This window comes from Rhamphochromis longiceps, linkage group LG11 (genome assembly GCF_057381845.1).
Source record: "Rhamphochromis longiceps isolate RC_006_pf linkage group LG11, R_longiceps_female_GT1.1, whole genome shotgun sequence".
NCBI classification, from domain to species: Eukaryota; Metazoa; Chordata; class Actinopteri; order Cichliformes; family Cichlidae; genus Rhamphochromis; species Rhamphochromis longiceps.
In genome coordinates, this window is record NC_140567.1 from 39,307,147 (window position 1) to 39,325,823 (window position 18,677).

Consider the following 18,677-nt stretch of genomic DNA (forward strand, 5'->3'; position numbering starts at 1 on the left):
GAGAAAGAAACAGAGAGAGAGTGCAGGACAGACAGACAGGTGACAGTCTCAGGTGTACACACTGCTACACAACAGCACCAGAGAAGCAGGATTTAGTGTTTGTGTTATTACGAGTGTAAACAAGAAGAGTTCCAGATGGTGCAGTGGACACATGTGTGACTGCTGTGATTAAAGCATCTTTCTTTCAGCTTAACGAGTGAACCGTCAGCTCGTTCAAACACACGTTAAAGTCCGTTTGGCTCGACACCACCGAACAGAGGCAGCAATATAACATAGCTCACATTAACAGTGCAGTGAATCCTGCTTGTGCCGTGATGTTCAGGACTGCAAACCGAGCAGCATCACTGACTTTCAGCTTGTTGTGTTTGTGGATATATGACTGACTTTAATTATCTACAAAATCATCACAATCTCTGTAAGATTAAGGTCGACTATATATATATTTATTAAAGTAAAGGCTTTAAAACCAAGTTAATTCTGAAAGTACAAACATCGCTAATGTCAACTTTCCCGACATGTGGCCAACAATAATGGTTTCATGTTCTTCATTAAAAAAACATTTGCGCATAAATAAGTGACATAATATTCAGTACTTACTTCTGAAAGTTTACTCTTCCTCCGCTCCGCTTCCACCGTTTTTTTTTCGGCAAAATTATCCACACCACCACCGCACTATGAAGTCTGGGATATGTTGGGCCATGAAGGCTACACCGACCCATCCTTAAAATTCAGGGAAATTAAGGACGCATTTCAGGGCCGCATTTCGGGCAGCCTTTGAATTCGGAAAGCCTTCTCTTGTCGCTGTGAGGTAATCGGCCTTAAAATGCGGCCTTTAAGGCTGCAAACCCCAAATCCGGTCATTGGTACTTCCTGGCTTGTGTAGTTACTAGGTAACAAAAGCTCAACACTGCCCCTAGCGTCCTGGAGCACGTCCGTTGTGTTTTTGAGTTTGCAAGTGTTTTTGAGTTTGCAAGTGTTTTGGATTTTGCAAGTGTTTTGGATTTTGTACGTGTTTTGGAGTTTGTACGTGTTTTGGAGTTTGCAAGTGTTTTGGAGTTTGCAAGTGTTTTGGATTTTGCAAGTGTTTTTTAGTTTGCATGTGTTTTGGAGTTTGTACGTGTTTTTGAGTTTGCAAGTGTTTTGGAGTTTGCATGTGTTTTTTAGTTTGCATGTGTTTTGGAGTTTGTACGTGTTTTTTAGTTTGCAAGTGTTTTGGAGTTTGTACGTGTTTTGGAGTTTGCATGTGTTTTGGAGTTTGTACGTGTTTTGGAGTTTGCATGTGTTTTGGAGTTTGTACGTGTTTTGGAGTTTGCATGTGTTTTGGAGTTTGTACGTGTTTTTGAGTTTGCAAGTGTTTTGGAGTTTGTACGTGTTTTGGAGTTTGCATGTGTTTTTGAGTTTGCAAGTGTTTTGGATTTTGCAAGTGTTTTGGAGTTTGTACGTGTTTTGGAGTTTGCATGTGTTTTGGAGTTTGTACATGTTTTGGAGTTTGCATGTGTTTTTTAGTTTGCAAGTGTTTTTTAGTTTGCATGTGTTTTGGAGTTTGCATGTGTTTTTTAGTTTGCAAGTGTTTTTTAGTTTGCATGTGTTTTGGAGTTTGTACGTGTTTTTGAGTTTGCAAGTGTTTTGGATTTTGCAAGTGTTTTGGAGTTTGCATGTGTTTTTTAGTTTGCATGTGTTTTGGAGTTTGTACGTGTTTTTTAGTTTGCAAGTGTTTTGGAGTTTGTACGTGTTTTTGAGTTTGCAAGTGTTTTGGATTTTGCAAGTGTTTTGGAGTTTGCATGTGTTTTTTAGTTTGCACGTGTTTTGGAGTTTGTACGTGTTTTTTAGTTTGCAAGTGTTTTGGAGTTTGTACGTGTTTTGGAGTTTGCATGTGTTTTGGAGTTTGTACGTGTTTTGGAGTTTGCATGTGTTTTGGAGTTTGCAAGTGTTTTGGAGTTTGTACGTGTTTTGGAGTTTGCATGTGTTTTTTAGTTTGCAAGTGTTTTTTAGTTTGCAAGTGTTTTGGAGTTTGCATGTGTTTTTTAGTTTGCAAGTGTTTTGGAGTTTGTACGTGTTTTGGAGTTTGCATGTGTTTTGGAGTTTGTACGTGTTTTGGAGTTTGCATGTGTTTTTTAGTTTGCAAGTGTTTTTTAGTTTGCATGTGTTTTGGAGTTTGTACGTGTTTTTTAGTTTGCAAGTGTTTTGGAGTTTGTACGTGTTTTGGAGTTTGCATGTGTTTTGGAGTTTGCATGTGTTTTTTTAGTTTGCATGTGTTTTGGAGTTTGCAAGTGTTTTTTAGTTTGCATGTGTTTTGGAGTTTGTACGTGTTTTTTAGTTTGCAAGTGTTTTGGAGTTTGTACGTGTTTTGGAGTTTGCATGTGTTTTGGAGTTTGTACGTGTTTTGGAGTTTGCATGTGTTTTTTAGTTTGCAAGTGTTTTTTAGTTTGCATGTGTTTTGGAGTTTGTACGTGTTTTTTAGTTTGCAAGTGTTTTGGAGTTTGTACGTGTTTTGGAGTTTGCATGTGTTTTGGAGTTTGCATGTGTTTTTTTAGTTTGCATGTGTTTTGGAGTTTGTACGTGTTTTTGAGTTTGCAAGTGTTTTGGATTTTGCAAGTGTTTTGGAGTTTGCATGTGTTTTTTAGTTTGTACGTGTTTTGGAGTTTGCATGTGTTTTGGAGTTTGTACGTGTTTTGGAGTTTGCAAGTGTTTTGGAGTTTGTACGTGTTTTGGAGTTTGCATGTGTTTTGGAGTTTGTACGTGTTTTGGAGTTTGCAAGTGTTTTGGAGTTTGTACGTGTTTTGGAGTTTGTACGTGTTTTGGAGTTTGTACGTGTTTTGGAGTTTGCATGTGTTTTGGAGTTTGTACGTGTTTTTGAGTTTGCATGTGTTTTGGAGTTTGCATGTGTTTTTTAGTTTGCATGTGTTTTGGAGTTTGTACGTGTTTTTGAGTTTGCAAGTGTTTTGGATTTTGCAAGTGTTTTGGAGTTTGTACGTGTTTTGGAGTTTGCATGTGTTTTGGAGTTTGTACGTGTTTTGGAGTTTGCAAGTGTTTTGGAGTTTGTACGTGTTTTGGAGTTTGTACGTGTTTTGGAGTTTGCATGTGTTTTGGAGTTTGTACGTGTTTTGGAGTTTGTACGTGTTTTGGAGTTTGCATGTGTTTTTTAGTTTGTACGTGTTTTGGAGTTTGCATGTGTTTTGGAGTTTGTACGTGTTTTGGAGTTTGCAAGTGTTTTGGAGTTTGTACGTGTTTTGGAGTTTGCATGTGTTTTGGAGTTTGTACGTGTTTTGGAGTTTGCAAGTGTTTTGGAGTTTGTACGTGTTTTGGAGTTTGCATGTGTTTTTTAGTTTGCAAGTGTTTTGGAGTTTGTACGTACGTAGGCCCGCCCCAGGAGATGGATACACCCAGCATTTCATCAACACTGTGATGAGACCTTTGGTTTGTGTAATGTTATAAATAGTCAGATACTCCCAAGAGGCTCCGGGCTTAATATTTAAAAATATATGATCCTCTCTGGTTACTTGGGTATGAATAACTATGTTATTTACCATAAAGTGATTCACACTATCTGCAAAAAACTGTGAAAGAATTCCAGATCACCAGTTTGTAGTTTAACATACAAGTGACGACCTTTGACCTTCATCAGGTTTTATTTAATTGTGTCAGAGAAACTCAAACGTGCTCTTCATGCAGCTGAGTACATCAAGTGTTTAAACTGGAAGCTGTGCAGGTCTGAGATCAGCAGCTTTATGAAACATCAAACTGAGGTCCTGTTAATGCTGATATACAGTGACACAGTTACATGAGTGATTAATCCTTTTGTTTTTTGTCTTTAACTTTATCAATAAAGCTGCAGCTTTGACTACAGCACGTGTGGCACTTTAACCTTTGCACTGTTTTCATCAGTTCATTTTGCAGTTAACATGTGAACATGTTGGATGATCTGTGCTGTCACTGGGTGGTGCTGAGGTCTGAATCTGAGGGCAGCTCCTGTAATCACAAAGAGATCAGAATCATCACAAACTGAATTATAAAGTTTATCACTTAAATCTGAAATAAAGCTGATCCTTCTGTCCTCACACTCAGGATCTGAAGCTCTTCTCTTACATTTTTTTCACTTCTACAGTTTAATCCATAGTTACTTATTAATGAGGAGTTACTGAAGCACAAGCTTAAAAAAAATAAAAATAAAATGGTGTTATTGTCTTTACACATGTGGAGACTGAAAACATGCTGTTGCTTGCACATATTTAATAATCAGCTCTGCACAGGAGCTGAAGCAGGATGCAGCCTGTTGCTTTTACAGTAAAATACTTGTAATAAAAGTACAGTAACGGTAATTAGTGACTGAGCAGCCCGGGTCTTCAGTCGGTGTAAATTCATTCACCTGCACAGATTAGCTAAACGAACCCTGACAGCCGAGTCCTCATCTTAGCTAGCTAGGTCTCAGGAGCTAGCTAAGGACGGTAGTTACGGATTAGCTGACAAACACGTTTAACTTACTGAAAAAGTGCAGCGGGGCCTCAGGTCCTTCTGTCGGGTAGTCCAGTTTACTGAAGAACACCTCAGGCTGTCAGGTTAAAACACTCGGTCGTGTTTTCGAAGCGTAAACGCTGGCCCTCCTCTCAGAGCTTACGCTCTATCTTCTATTCCCGAACAGAGATACGCAAGTTTCTCCGTGACTGCAGCTGCCAGTCAAAGCTGCTATGATGATGTTTCACCCCAATTTAACATCACCGCGGTAGGAATTAGAATCAGACTTATGGGAGAGGAGACCCCTTGGACATCAATCAGCATGATGAGAACTATTGATAACAAAGGAAAGAATCTTTGGGAAAAAATTATCTGAGGAGAATAAATTTATTTAGTCCCAGCCGCTAACATGGAGGAGGCGGGGTTTATGACCTATACTGCAGCCAGACACCAGGGGGCGAAAGAGACGTTTTGGCTTCATTTTTGGGGAGCTGTCGCGTCATCCATGTTTTCTACAGTCATTGTTCTGGACATTTCAACTGTGTTTGTGCTGTTGGAGCCTTTTGGAGAATTTAATGACATCATCTGACCAATAACATGGCTGCTGTGAAGTTACCATAGTAACAGACCGAGAAGAAGGTGGAGCGAGTTCGATGAGAGAAATTGGATGGTTTTGATTGGATGTTAGTTAATTAACTGGCATTTCTGTGTGTGTGTGTCTGTTTCTGTCTCTGTGTGTGTGTCTGTGTGGGCTCCAGAGTGTCTTCGGAAATAGAAACGGTCACCACGGTGTTTAGTCTGACTTCTGCTCAGACACGAGGGCAGATAACAGAGACGCTCCAAAACCTTCAGAGCCCAACAGGAGCGACCACACACACACACACACAGACACACACACAGAGACAGAAACAGACACACACACAGACGCACACACAAACACACACACACAGACACAGAAACACACATACAGACACACACACAGAGACAGAAACAGACACACACACAGACGCACACACACAGACACAGACACACACACACAGACACACAGACACAGACACACACACACACACACACACACACAGAAACACACATACAGACACACACACAGAGACAGAAACAGACACACACACAGACGCACACACAGACACAGACACACACACACAGACACACACACACAGAAACACACACACAGAAACACACATACAGACACACACACACACACAGAAACACACATACAGACACACACACACACACAGACACACACAGTGTTTAAAGCTGTGACCGTGTTTCCATCAAAGCAGCAAAGACGCCTAAAACCAAACGCTGCTGCAGCCCGATGACTCACGGCCCAATCAGACCAATCACAGAGGGCAGCAGGTGTGCAGGGTTACCTGTGGCGGGGGACGCTACCCTCTCGTAGTGGTAGGGGTTCACACACACGCTGTCGTACTTCAGGTCGAAGGCAAACTGACAGAACTTGACGTGCTTCAGCTCGTTCTTGTGGAGGTCTGGCCACCGCCACAGGCGGGCGTAGATCACATGAGGGAAGCCTTTTCTACCCGCTACCTGCACAGGTGAGACAGACAGTCAGCGAGGAAACATGTAAGCTTAAATAAACTCTGTGACAGCAGACTGAGTCATGCTGAGCACAAACACTGTGCGTGTGTGTCAGGTGATTATGCCAAACCACAAGCATGACATCACGTCTGACCTCAGCCTCAGAACGCTGCAAAAAGTTCAGGTCAGACATAATAATAATGGATTGCATTTATATAGCGCTTTTCAAGGCACTATTCATTCACTCTCACATTCACACACTGGTGGAGGCTACAGGTGTAGCCACAGCTGCCCTGGGGCAGACTGATAGAAGCCAGGCTGCCATATCGCGCCATCGGCCCCTCTGGCCATCACCAGTAGGCGGTAGGGTAAAGTGTCTTGCCCAAGGACACAATGACCAGGACAGAGAGCCCGGGGATCGAACCGGTGACCTTCCGGTTACAGATACGCTTCCCAACCCCCTGAGCCACGGTCGCCCCAGTGAGATCCCAACACAGAGCCAACATAGCTCCAGCCTGCAGGGGGCGTTTCTCTGTATTCTGTCCCCAGCTGAGTGTGGGCACACCTGACAAACATTAGCTGCAGTTCACCTAGGGGGCGCTGTGAGATCAAAGTGAGCGGAGCTAAACAGAGACTTTGGATTTTAGTGTCCATGAATCCAGCCTGGATAAAAGCACTCTTCCTCCTTCAGTTCCTCTCAGTGAAGCTAATTCTGACCATAAAACACTAGCATGCTGCTAACGCTTGCTGATTGTGCTGCTAAGGTTTTAGGACAGGTGCCTGTTTCCACAGTTAAAGCCCAGCAGGAGCTCCAGGTGTGCAGGACAGGAGCAGCGGGGTGAAGGCGACGCTGTCAGGAGGCTGCTCGCTTCACGCCCCAAACCAAAATGGAGGACGCTGTAAAGCACCTCGCAGTGCTGTGACGTCTCTAACAAAAAGCGTTTACTGCAGGAGAAAACCTGTGAAACGTCTAAAGGTGGAACCATTTCTGCTGAGCTCGACAGCGCCCGCTATGGAGCAGGAAGTCCACAGAGAGGCGGGTCCCGAGTATTTAGAAGTTGTTCGATAAAACGTTTGATGATGAATGTTGCTGTGTGTTAACCGGGTCCCTTAATTGTAGGAAAACCCTAATGAGGATGTTTATTCTCACCGATGCGTTCACTAAACAAACTTTAAACTCAGAAAATCCCCGCAGGCTGTAAACGTCTCAAAGCCACAGGTTTGTGAATGTGCTGCTTTAAATCTGATGGACGAGGTCTGTTCTGTGTGCACAGGTGAAGGGCAGGGATAAGATTGCAGACAAAACAATCTCACACACACACGCTGCAAAAAATGTCCTCATAAACCTGCTCAAAGGGCCAGGTCCCCACACTGAACGTAAACTGAAACAGCACTTTCTTTTAAATCACCTTTTATCCACATTTTGAACGACCGCCTGCTCGTTCAGACTCTCCTCGTGTCTTTACTCTGTTTCTTAAACTTTAAGTGTTAAGTTCAAACTAATGTTTGTTCCTGTTTTCTGGGTTTTTTCCAAAGGTGTCGCCGTGTTCACCTCTCTGAGCTATGAGAAGCAGGCATGCTGCAAAAACAACATCCAAACCCCAAAACAAGCAAACAGCAACACAGAAAGATTTTAGCAAAACTTTCCAAAGATACCAAATATACCAGGGTTTGTTTGTTTGATCTGGAGAGCTTTCACATGATGACACATTCAGAAGGAACGTCTCCGGTTTGTTCCTGACTACGAAAAGTGAAAACACAAACTGCTCATCAGAGAAGAAACACACATCGCACTTTTCCTTCAAATACGAACACGTTAAAGACCGAGTTGGACATCATTTAGAAACATAACTGACGAGGTGACGGAGAATCAGGGGTTTACACGGAGGCCCGGGTAGAAAAATCACCAAACAAAAAGCACAAGAAAATTATAAAAGGACGTCTTATTGTTATTCATGCAAATCTACGACTGAAAGGGAGAAATTCAAGAAAAAAATCAGATAAAGTCAAATATCTGAGGAAAAGATTGTGACATAAATATGTGAGATATTACACTAACACTGCTTATAATTCAAAACTGAGACAAAAATAGATTAAAAAATTCAGACGCAAAAGGTTTGATTTCAAAATCCAAAACTAAACCAATCAAATAACAAAACTATAGGATGACGAAAACGTCGACTCGCTGAACTAAAACTATGAGACAAGAAGTAAAGTTTCATGTTTAAGACAAGAGTGAGAGCGAAACACTGACTGAAACATTTACACTCTGACACATGAAGCTGGGATTTTAACCTCTAAAAGGTAAACCTGTTAGAGCAAAACTAGGAAACGAGGAGAAAAGAACTCAAAGAGCCGACAGAAACCAAACAGAAACAGAAATATTTCATGTAAAAGTCAAGACAAAGCTCTGCTTTTGGCCACAGGCTGAGCTTCTCGATTTTTTAATGGGAGACAAAATCATCTCGTCCTCTCTGGGTCAATGTCTGCAGCAGCACGTCATTTCTTACAGTGTGGAAACTCTGCGGTATGAAATCCACCAGAGTCCCAGACGAGTCCACATTCCCGTCCTCTGCATGCTTACACACACACACACACACACACACACACACACGACCCTGAACCCAAACCTGAGCCCTGAAACCGGCTCTGAAGCGAGGGCCACAAACGGGTCCTGAGTCTAACAAGGTGCTCACAAAGACAGCTGTACACACACACACACACACACACACACACACACACACACACACACCAGACTGTCTGGCTTAAGTTAACCCGGCCCCTTTCCTGTGTTTCAGACAAAACAAGCCAGCCTGCCCTTCCTCCTCCTCCTCCTGCTGCTGTTTGGATGTGAGACCTGCGACGTTCTGCAGGATCCTGCAGTCACACCGACGCTGTAACGTGGTTCTAACCGCTTCCGTTTTATTGGTTATGCCTTCGAGGTTTGATCTCTCGGGTCTTCCTCGCTCACATGCCGACCCTCAGACTGAAACGGCGTCAGCTCAGGCCCACCGCCCTCGCACAGGCACGCGCTCCAGAGCTCGCTCATCAGGCGACGCTGCGGCGAATGGAGGCTGAGGTTTAATGAAGCAGCGCTCCGTGACAGGAGCCTGCTACAGGTGTGCGGCTCACCTGTGTGCCCCGCCCAGCCCTGCATCCTTAAAGCATATTCCCACCAACCTGAACTTATCACAGAAACATTTTAACAGCAGCATACACAGGATGACGGAGTGGGGATGGAGACAATGTCCTCAGGTGAACCACGTCTCCTTTTACGGTTCGTGGGGTGGGGACGTTTTGGTTTAAAGGGTCTGTGAATGTTTCAGAAGTTCCTGAGAAGGTGTCGCATGTTTTAGTGGGACTGTGGGGGGAGGGGTGCGCTGTGGGCCGGATCAGCTGTTCCTGGTGTGAACCTGCTCAGCAGACTGAGGTGTGCTCTGTCCTCTGGTCTCATAATTACTGAGAGACTGGGGGACACACCCAGGCTGCTGCTCACAGCTCCATCATCATCATCATCATTATTATTATATCAGCGGTGAGGAGCTCCTGGAGCGCCGACAGAGGACACAGGAAGGACAGGATCAGGTGCAGACCAGGTGAGGGGCGGAGCCTGAAGACTTTAAAGACTTTTTCTTTGAAGTCCTGTTATCTTTCTAACTCTGTCAGAATAAAATAAGGTGACTACTTCCTCTCTGAGCCTCAAGCCTTCCTGTGGGCCCTCTGTCGGGTTTTCACCGCCGTACCTGCAGCCGGCCGTCCAGCGTCCTCTGGATGGTGACACACTTGCTGGGGTGCACGCCGTTGGTGGTGACGGCGGTGATGAGCGAGTCCAGTTCGTCCTTCTTCTCCTTCAGCTTTTTCACCAGACTCTCGATGGCGCGCTTGGCAAAGCCCTCGTTCTCGCCGCCCTGCCGGTGGCACATCAGACTGTGGACGATGCTGAGGCAGGCGTCTGCGCTGCTGGGGGCGGGGCCGAGCACCGACATGGTCACCTGATAAAGTAAAACAGAATCTGCTCAGACGGCTCAACAATCAGATCCATAAAAAGACTTCCCCGGACAGATCTATGTGGGTGGGGCTTGTGTGCCCTCGGTGACATCACACAGACCCGTGATAAACGCTGAGGTCGTTGTCAGGTTTCACGTGAACCCACCAGCCAGAGGAACAGGAAATACATGACAGGAACACACAGACAGGTGGGACGCTCAGGTGTGCCCGTGGGCCAGGAACAGATCCTATAGCTGATCCACAGGTGACCTCATACGGTCCCTGAGCACAGATACAGAGCAGGGGCTGATATTGATCATATTGTCAGTGATCAGAAGTACTCCTGTCCCCCCACACACGTCACTTCCCTCTGAGACAGACAGAGAGGTGAGGAGGAGACAGGATCACCACACATGCACATCCTCGTCTCACTACTGATTGCTTTCATTTTTTCATCAAACTGTAAGCAACATGACGTCGTGGCCGTGGCTCTATGACGTCATCAGATGCTGACGATGCCTGACGCTCACTGGCTGACCCGACTGCTGCATCAACAGTTGTTCACAGAAGAATTACAAAAGCTCTCAGCGGGCTCCTGCGGCGCACTCACCGGGCTCGGCGCTCTCCGCTCGGCTATGATCCGCTGCCGGGTCCGTGAGGCCGGAGGTTCGTCCGTCGGCGCGTCCGCGTGCGACTCCGTCTGCATCCAGACTGTCTGCACGCTCACCGGGGGGAGGAGGAGGTGGGGGCTATGTCATGCTCCCCCGACGGCCAGACATAACAGGAAGTCTGGCGACCTCTGGGGCCTTCCAAAATAAGAGCACAGAGACAAAACTGAGCGTTGTTAAGATGTGGAGCGTTTACCTGCGGTTTACCTGTTTGTGCTTCCTGCCTGCACACCTGCCACCGATGTCACTGTAATGTTGCCTGTGTGCGTTGTCTGAGTTCACTGCACAGTCAATTTAAGTTTTATACAATGATAATTACAGTTTGCCTTATTTTTCTGCGTGGTTTGATTTTTGTTCTTTTTTAAAATTTATGTTATTTTATTTTTCATGTTATTGAAAAGTGGCTATTCGGTTATTCACCTGTAATCGTGCTTTCGCTGTCTAGTTTTAGTTATTTGTCCCGTTCTAAAGTTTTCCTTTCTTTTAGTTGACCTAGTTTTACTTCATTGTGAACCTAAATTCATTCTCACGTCACAAAGAAAAGCATCAAATCTCGTTAGGGCAAGCTTACTCATTAAGGGTTAAAAACGATTAAAATGATTAACAGAAATATATTAACACTTATTAGAGATGTTTCCTGGGTTAAAGAAACGTTTTAAAACTCAACTCAACTAAAATATTTCCAAAATGCAGCTTCAAAAACTCTCCTTTCACTCATTTTCCTGCATCAGTTACTGCTGCTTTTATTTTGTGATACTGCCGGAAACACGCTTTGCCTTGTCAGAAAGTTTGTGCGCGTGACTTCAGCCGTGAGAGAGCCAATCACAGCCCTCCTGTGTGTGTGTGTGTCTGTGTGTGTGTGTTTGGCGCCATCTGGTGGCGAAAGTCGAGGAAACACATTTCTCGTGTTTGACAGAAACATTGAAGCTGCAGAATAAAAACAGCTGACCTTTATGATGAAACAAAAAGGGACAGAGTGACATTTGTCTGCACTCAGGCCCTACAATAAATAAAGACACAAAAACAAGAGTGTGTTCCTCTAAAACTCTGCAGCTGCTGCACACACTCTTTCACAATAAAACGTCCTCTTCCTCTTTCAGGCCAACTCTTGGCTTTCCGACCGTCTGCCATGGAAACCTCTGCGGTTTCAGTCCCAGACTGACTGGTCCTGCACCGAGGACGGCAGCTCTGTCAAGCTCCCACAGGGAGAACGCCCTCACCGAGCAGGCCGAGGCCTCCAGTCTGTGGACGTCTTTGGGGACCAGCATCCACAACTGAAGCCATGAGCAGTCAGTGATGCCGCTTTAATAGAAAACCAAAGTCCCAGCCTCAAATGTCTCATATTTTCTAATGTTTTATTTATATAGTAAAAAGAAAAAAGAATATGAAGGCAATTTTGAAAAACCCACTCCACCCACCAAGCCTGATGTTTTACTCATGACCACCTTTCCAGTCTTTAATTTAATTAGGATGTTTGTTTTTAACCTTTGATTTGTAGATTTTTCTTTAACTGTGTTTTCTCCTTTAAACCACGACTCGATGTTTTGGTTCACACGTAGAAATATCTGGATGACTCGCTCACCTTCAAACCACATGAAGAGAATCTCGTAAAAACACTGAAGTTAATACTGCGATTTTATTTTCAAAATAAGTCGCGTTTTTCTTGAATACAAAGAAGCAGTTTGTTGCTGCAACGTTTTTATCTGTGCTGGAGACAGATAGAAATGTCTATTCTATATATGAATGCTTCGTGTTGATACTGTGTGTCGTGCTTCTCTGAGGTTCATCACTAACAGTAAATCTCAGACTCACCACTGAGAGTTCTACGGCCTGCTTTGGCCATTAGGAGGAACTCTCATTTATACAGTTTTACATATAAGGCAATAATCGGATTGCTGCCTTCATATGTTCCCTGCTTGCAGTGAAACATGCTGGTCGTATCCTCTTCGTCCGCCTGAACTGAACTTGGCAAAAGAGATTTTGACCATAGCCCCCTCGGCTTGGAACGGACTGCAGGAAACGACTCTCATCAAGTGGTTTGAAATCTAAACTAAGAATCCTTGAGGCCAAGTCCACAACATGCAACTGTTTCAATTAGTTTGTCATTTTAACTGAATTTTATTGAATTATATTATTTTTTTGTAAATGTTATTTATTTTTGCATGCGTGTTTTTGCTGCCTGAGTTTAACTGAGTAATTTTTGTAAATGTGAGACACTTGCTATTGCCTGTCGTCGCCAGGTCTCCCTTGAAAAATAGGTTTTTAATCTCAATGGGATCTTCCTGGTTAAACAAAATAATAATAATTATTGGCAGAAATAGCCTTCGGAACTACTGGAGCCTTAAAGTTCTGCCTGCGGATCAAACATGTTTCTACACACATTCACCTGTGTGGGCTTCTGTGTTTGTGAGTCTGACACAGGTGTGTGTGCTGCTGACTTATAGATGTGAACTTGACCCCAGAGCGGGCCGTTAGCTGCGGTTAACCCGGACAGAGCGTGACTTTAACGGCGGTATGGCCTCTACATTTAGCGGCTGAGCTGTGAGAGAAACACCAGGTGCTGTTGCTCGCCTCACCGGAGCTCACCTAAAACCTGTGGAGAGGAATTAGCTGATCTGTAAAAACTAAACTTTGTAAAACTAATGCTAACAACAGCTTGTGGGTTAGCATTGCGCTTAATTAGCACGAGTGTTAGCAAGCGGAGGTGACCTTACAGTTAGTAACAGGTGTGTCTGTTTTAAGCCGTGAGCTTCTCCCGGTAGGACGTTCAGATACAGGTAAGCGTGGGTGACGTATTATAACTGAACAGGTGAACTGTGGAAGCTAACGTTAGCTGTGAGCGCTGCTTTTTTTGCGCGGACACAAAATGGCGGGCCAGCGCCGCTTTAGCACAGAGCGAAATTGGAAATTTCCGTGTTACCTGCGGAAACTGAGAGCGCTCACAGACTGTGTTGAACACCACGAGGCCACTGAGGCCTCCTCTTAAATTCGGCTGACCTTTGAACCACGAAGCGAGATTAATTAAATTTTTATCTGCGTTTCCGGCTCAAAGACGGGAGATATCTGTGTGAGTTAAACAGCTGTGTAAATGAACAGGGTCGCGTGTGGGCTCTTTGAAGAATGCCGATATGAAGGCAGACATCAAGAAGTGGCAGTTTTACCGGAGCTGCTGCTTTTTCCGCTTTCCGTGCTGAATGAAGCTTTTTATCCTTTTGAATCAGGCGGCAGGTGAACAGGGTCCGGCATCCAGAGGCAGATGGAGTCATCAGAGCCAGGTTCGTTTCGCCCCAGAGGAACATCGACGGTGTCCCTGCACGAGCGGTGAGTTACCATGACCTCCTGCGTCCTGCAAAGTTAAAGGTCAGGCACACTGTGCTGACGTTCCCTCCTCTCTCTGTCGGCAGCTTCTCCAGAGTCCTGGTGGAACAGCAGACCTGCTCCAGGTTGCATCAGAGGGCATCCGCTGCCCTGCCCGTGGTCCTGCTGATGAAGTCAGCTCCCTTATCGCTGCTTCTTCCACAGGTGAGTCCCAGAGGGGTCACAGGTCACCTGTGAAGAAGGGCGGCCCAGGTGTTCATCGGAGGACCACCGGCCTGCTCGTCTGACACGCTGCAGCCGCCACGTGGAGTTGAAAACAGTGAAACCATCCCTGGCGCGATGGGGTCGTGAGGTGTTTGTGGGACCAAACCAGTGTGAGGTTTTGTTCGACATCCTCGTGAAATCAAACGACAGCGAGTCTGAAACTCTGTCGCAATCTTCTTCCCTCTTTGGTATAAACATGCACGCTCAGCGCAGGTAGAACAGTGTCTGGTTGGGGGGCGGGGTTAATGATGCATTTGGTGCAGAATTCCATGGCAACCTGTACTGGATAGTTACGATAAAGTCATTTTTGCCATCGTACGTGAAAAACCCGCGGTGCATCGAGTGCATTCGTTATATCGCCCACACGGGTCACCGCTGCGTCATCATAAGGGTTCTCAGCATGTGCACACTCGTCCGATTTTACAAGTGGATGGCGAGCTACTGCACCGTAAAAGCGAGCTGCTGTGTCTCTGTGTTGCAGGCTGCCGGGAGCTCTGAGAGGGCGGAGCATCGTCACCTGAGGAGGAAGAGGAGCGTCTGGACTCGACTCGGCTGGCAGCGGGTAACTCGCCGCCCGTCAGCCTCTGCGCATCAAGGCTTCTGGAGCTTCATGAACAAATACAGGTGGAGAGCGCGGGTCACCTCCACCTGCAGGCGTGAGTATCTGAAACACGGCGCGCAGTGGGCGGGGCAGCAGTGTGTGGCCTTCTTCGCTAGACTGAAGCTGCAGTAGAATTCTCACCTGTGCTCCACCTGTGCGTGCGTTTCCTCTGCAGGAGCAGTAGGTCTGAGCGGTCGACTCGGGAGGCGGAGCCAGCTGAGACCGCTGACCTCAGGTGAGTTTCTCAGCACAGCTTCATGCTGAGCTGTGGAGAAAAGGTTGGTGCGATTTGGCCTGTTAGGCGGGGTTAGGAGAGCTGCGCTCTGATTCGTGCATCTGATGGCACAGCTACTGTCTGCCAGTTAAATTCAAAGACGTTTAAATACAGCTGGAGGGCTGACCGCCAGGGGGGCGTGTCCCAGTAGCTCGACTAAGCTGACCCCTACTGAGTCAGAGCTTTGAAATCTCCCCTCCTCAAAGGTTAAATGTTTAGAGGTCAAAGGCCCTTTGCCAGAGGCTAACGGTTGCTCTGGTGCACTGGCTGTGTCCCAATTCAGGGTCTGCAGCCTTGACGGTGCTCAAGCACCACTAAGAAGTGCGAGGCCTGTGAAATGCAACCATGACACCAACTGCTGGAAGCATTTCAGACAGCTTTATTTGAAAGAAAGAAAGGAGAAAATCTTTTGTTCATGTGTTTGTTTTTACATGAGCTGTGTTTGATTAGCTGAGTATCTGAGACCACGGGACTGAAACATGATTGTTGGGCTTCATTCCTGTGCTGAACAGTCATTTAAGATTAGCTAGAAAATAACAATGAGCTGATGTTGTTCATGAGACTAAAGTCATCTCACTGTGGTAATTAAATATAATATGGCCAATATTATAGTTATTATTATATTATGATTCATTACAGCAGTGAGCTTGAACTCTACTTTGAGTAAAGATTCAAGTTGCAGTTATTTACATTTCCAATCACCTTAAATCTTCACTCAAAGACAGTCAAGCATGACAGTCAGGGGTCCTTTTGTCCCTCTGTGGGGGGAAACTCCCACTAGGTTTATATCTGGGACTCTCCACCATTTGACCTTAGAACTGAAGAAGCTTCTCGGATGAGAGGTGAAACGTCTTCAAGCAACTTAAAGAAGTCCAGACGCTTCTCTTTGCAAGCTCCTTTGACTACGATGACCTGGATGACTGAGAACCTTCACAGACACACGTTAAAGTCCGTTTGGCTCGACACCACCGAACAGAGGCAGCAATATAACACAGCTAACATTAACAGTGCAGTGAATCCTGCTTGTGCCGTGATGTTCAGGGGCCCGTTCTTCGTACCTCGCTTACTACATCCAAGACCAAATCATCGCGCTAACCGTGAGCTCGCTAATCCGGTTCCCCGAACACACCTGCTGTTGACGATCAGTACAGCTGGATGAAGTAATGTGAGATCACTGGGTGTCGTAGAAGGGGCTACGCATCGATAGTAGAAACATTGATCGGCAACCCTCTGATTGGTCGGCGAAAATGTCGAAGGAGCGCGCTCGGTATTTTCCGGCAGCAGAGCAAGAACTCTTGAGTGAGGGATTTCAGGAGTTTCAGAGTTTAATTAAAATGCAAGGGAACACTGCAAAGGCTGCAAAAGCAAGGAGAGAGGGCTGGCAGGAAGTTGCTGACAAATTAAACTCGTAAGTGATTTAATAATAACAATAATAATGGAGTGGATTGATATAGCGCTTTTCAAGGCACCCAAAGTGCTTTACAATGCCACTACTCATTCACTCTCACATTCACACACTGGTGGAGGCAGCTACAGTTGTAGCCACAGCTGCCCTGCGGCAGACTGACAGAAGCCAGGCTGCCATATCGCGCCATCGGCCCCTCTGGCCAACACCAGTAGGCGGTAGGGTAGATTTATTATATTACACTATATTATCCAATATTGGATAATATAGTGACTTATAATACAGACTGATAATACAGGACTGCAAACCGAGCAGCATCACTGACTTTCAGCTTGTTGTGTTTGTGGATATATGACCGACTTTAATTATCCACAAAATCATCACATTCTCTGTCAGATTAAGCTCAGCTATTGAACGGCGCATATTTAAAGGCTTTAAAACCAAGTTAGTACAAACGTCGCTAATGTCACATGACTCTGCCGACATGTGGCCAACAGTCATGTTTTAATGTTCTTCATTATTAAACATTCGCACATAAATAAGTGACATCATATTCAGTACTTACTTAAAGTTTACTCTTCGGCCGCTCCGCTTCCGCCGTGTTTTCCGGCAAAATTATCCACACCCACCGCCGCGCTATGCATTCTGGGATATGTTGGGCCACGAAGTCTACACCGCCACAGCCTTAAAATTCAGGGAAATGAAGGACGCATTTGGATCAGCCTTTGAATTGGGACAGCCTTCGTTGTGCCACTGTGACGTAATCGGCCTTAAAATGCGGCCTTTAAGGTTGCAGACCCTGAATCGGGACACCGCCTCTATGGCTGGAGCTCGGGGTTACCTGTACCTAGTACAGAGGGGGAGGGGCTTCCACAGAACATTGCATGGTTATATTTACAGGCTCATGACTTTGTTCTGGCTTGGCTTTGACACCCAACAGGAAATGACCATGCGGGCCTTTATCCGCCCAGGAGGGAGGGGCCGAATGAGGGAGGGGCCTAAAGGGTCAGATAATAAAGAGATGAAGAAACTTCACGGTGTCTCTCAGGACACAAACGCACAAGAACCAACAGCAGGAAAACTAAAAGTGAATCATGTCTCCATGGAAACAAACCAAAGAGGGAGTGGCATTACATTGCTGACCTTTGACCTGCTGACTCCTGTTTGTGTAAATCTATCAATTTTGTTTCTGGCAGGACGAAGACGGCGCGGGGTAAAGCTGCGGATAGGCGGGGCCACCATTTCAAAGGGGCGTGGTGGCAGCAGAAAGGTGGTGCCAACGAAGAAGCAGCTGGACGCTGAGCTGGACGACTACATGTCCATGTCCCGGAGCCGACTGGACAAACAGCTGGACGACTACATGTCCACGTCCCGGAGCCGATTGGACGCCGAGCTGGACGAGTACATGTCGATGGCGGGACAGCCGCAGCCGCTGTGGGACTGAAACTGTGACGGGCGGGACCAAAGGTTTGTTCTTACTTTGGAACCGCCTCTCCAAGTGTACACGAGTTTTATTTGGTGACTGAAGGCCGCAGCTCTCAGGCTGCTGATTGGCTCCTGCTCTCAGGTGCATTAAGCATTTCTTTGTTTTCAAACCAGAGCGTTCAGTTTTCTGTTGGTTTGTATGTGTTCCTGAAGTGGTTGTGTGTCCTTCACTGACCCTCTGTGTGTTGGAATTTTTAATGGGTCGTTTGTAATTCTGAAGTTTTTGTTCCCAACATTTAAAAGAATAAAAGACGTTTGTTCGCTCTTGTCTGTACGCCGAGTCCTCAGGAGCAGTTCATCGATGTGTCTGTCCTCTCGGCCAATCATCATCTCTCCAGAGACGAGGCATCGGCGACCGTTCGGTCACGAGCTGCACGTGTGCACTTCAGGTTACAAATCCACTTTGAGCTCCAAAAACCAAAATGCAGAAGCGGCGTCGACGAGGCCGCGAGCTGGGCGCCACTCCTCACTGAGCTCAGGTCAGCTGATGAGGAGTCGCCCCTGCTGGTAGGTTTGAAGTGCTTCGCATTTAAATGGGCTGAAGGAGGCGAGGTCGCTACAGATGCATCACCGACTTCCAGGCTACGTCCACAGTAATGCGTTTTCGTTTTTTGAAAACATTTTCTCTCCGTTTTGGCGTCCCGTCCACACTGAGGCGGCGTTTTC

The 18,677-nt window shown here is 45.8% G+C and overlaps 2 protein-coding genes and 1 long non-coding RNA gene across 4 annotated transcripts in view; 1 reads left to right on the forward strand and 2 right to left on the reverse strand.

The window, feature by feature from the left end:
- LOC146660040 (uncharacterized) overlaps positions 1–2,225 on the reverse strand; it is a 3,323-nt gene extending 1,098 nt beyond the window's left edge. The window contains exon 1 of the long non-coding RNA XR_014913851.1: positions 598–2,225. This is a non-coding gene — a long non-coding RNA (uncharacterized LOC146660040). The remainder of the gene's footprint in view (positions 1–597) is intronic.
- Positions 1–13,992, reverse strand: part of LOC146660039 (SMAD family member 4-like) — a 26,123-nt gene extending 12,131 nt beyond the window's left edge. Inside the window, exons 1-4 of one of the 2 annotated variants that reach the window (XM_085424056.1) lie at positions 13,826–13,992; positions 10,607–10,802; positions 9,753–10,001; positions 5,844–6,018 (exon numbers count right to left, since the gene is read on the reverse strand). In XM_085424056.1, coding sequence (XP_085280182.1) covers positions 5,844–6,018; positions 9,753–10,001; positions 10,607–10,702 — 520 coding nt within the window. In that variant the 5' untranslated portion in view covers positions 10,703–10,802; positions 13,826–13,992. Of the gene's footprint in view, positions 1–5,843; positions 6,019–9,752; positions 10,002–10,606; positions 11,157–13,825 lie in introns of those variants that run through there. The other variant, XM_085424058.1, reaches the window with a different exon arrangement.
- Positions 13,306–17,971, forward strand: LOC146660041 (uncharacterized). Its single transcript, XM_085424059.1, has 6 exons — positions 13,306–13,441; positions 13,886–13,985; positions 14,069–14,186; positions 14,728–14,902; positions 15,023–15,082; positions 17,723–17,971. Exons 2-6 carry the CDS (start codon positions 13,921–13,923, stop codon positions 17,968–17,970), a joined length of 666 nt encoding a protein of 221 aa, XP_085280185.1. The 5' UTR covers positions 13,306–13,441; positions 13,886–13,920; the 3' UTR covers position 17,971.
- Positions 17,972–18,677: the final 706 nt, after the last annotated feature.

Excerpts from the sequence above, each read along its gene's own strand:
- LOC146660041 (XM_085424059.1), top strand. The coding sequence starts at position 13,921 with ATGGAGTCATCAGAGCCAGGTTCGTTTCGCCCCAGAGGAACATCGACG. Across the intron at positions 14,187-14,727 it reads TATCGCTGCTTCTTCCACAG|GCTGCCGGGAGCTCTGAGAG; the intron begins GTGAGTCCCAGA and ends TCTGTGTTGCAG. Across the intron at positions 15,083-17,722 it reads GCTGAGACCGCTGACCTCAG|GACGAAGACGGCGCGGGGTA; the intron begins GTGAGTTTCTCA and ends TGTTTCTGGCAG.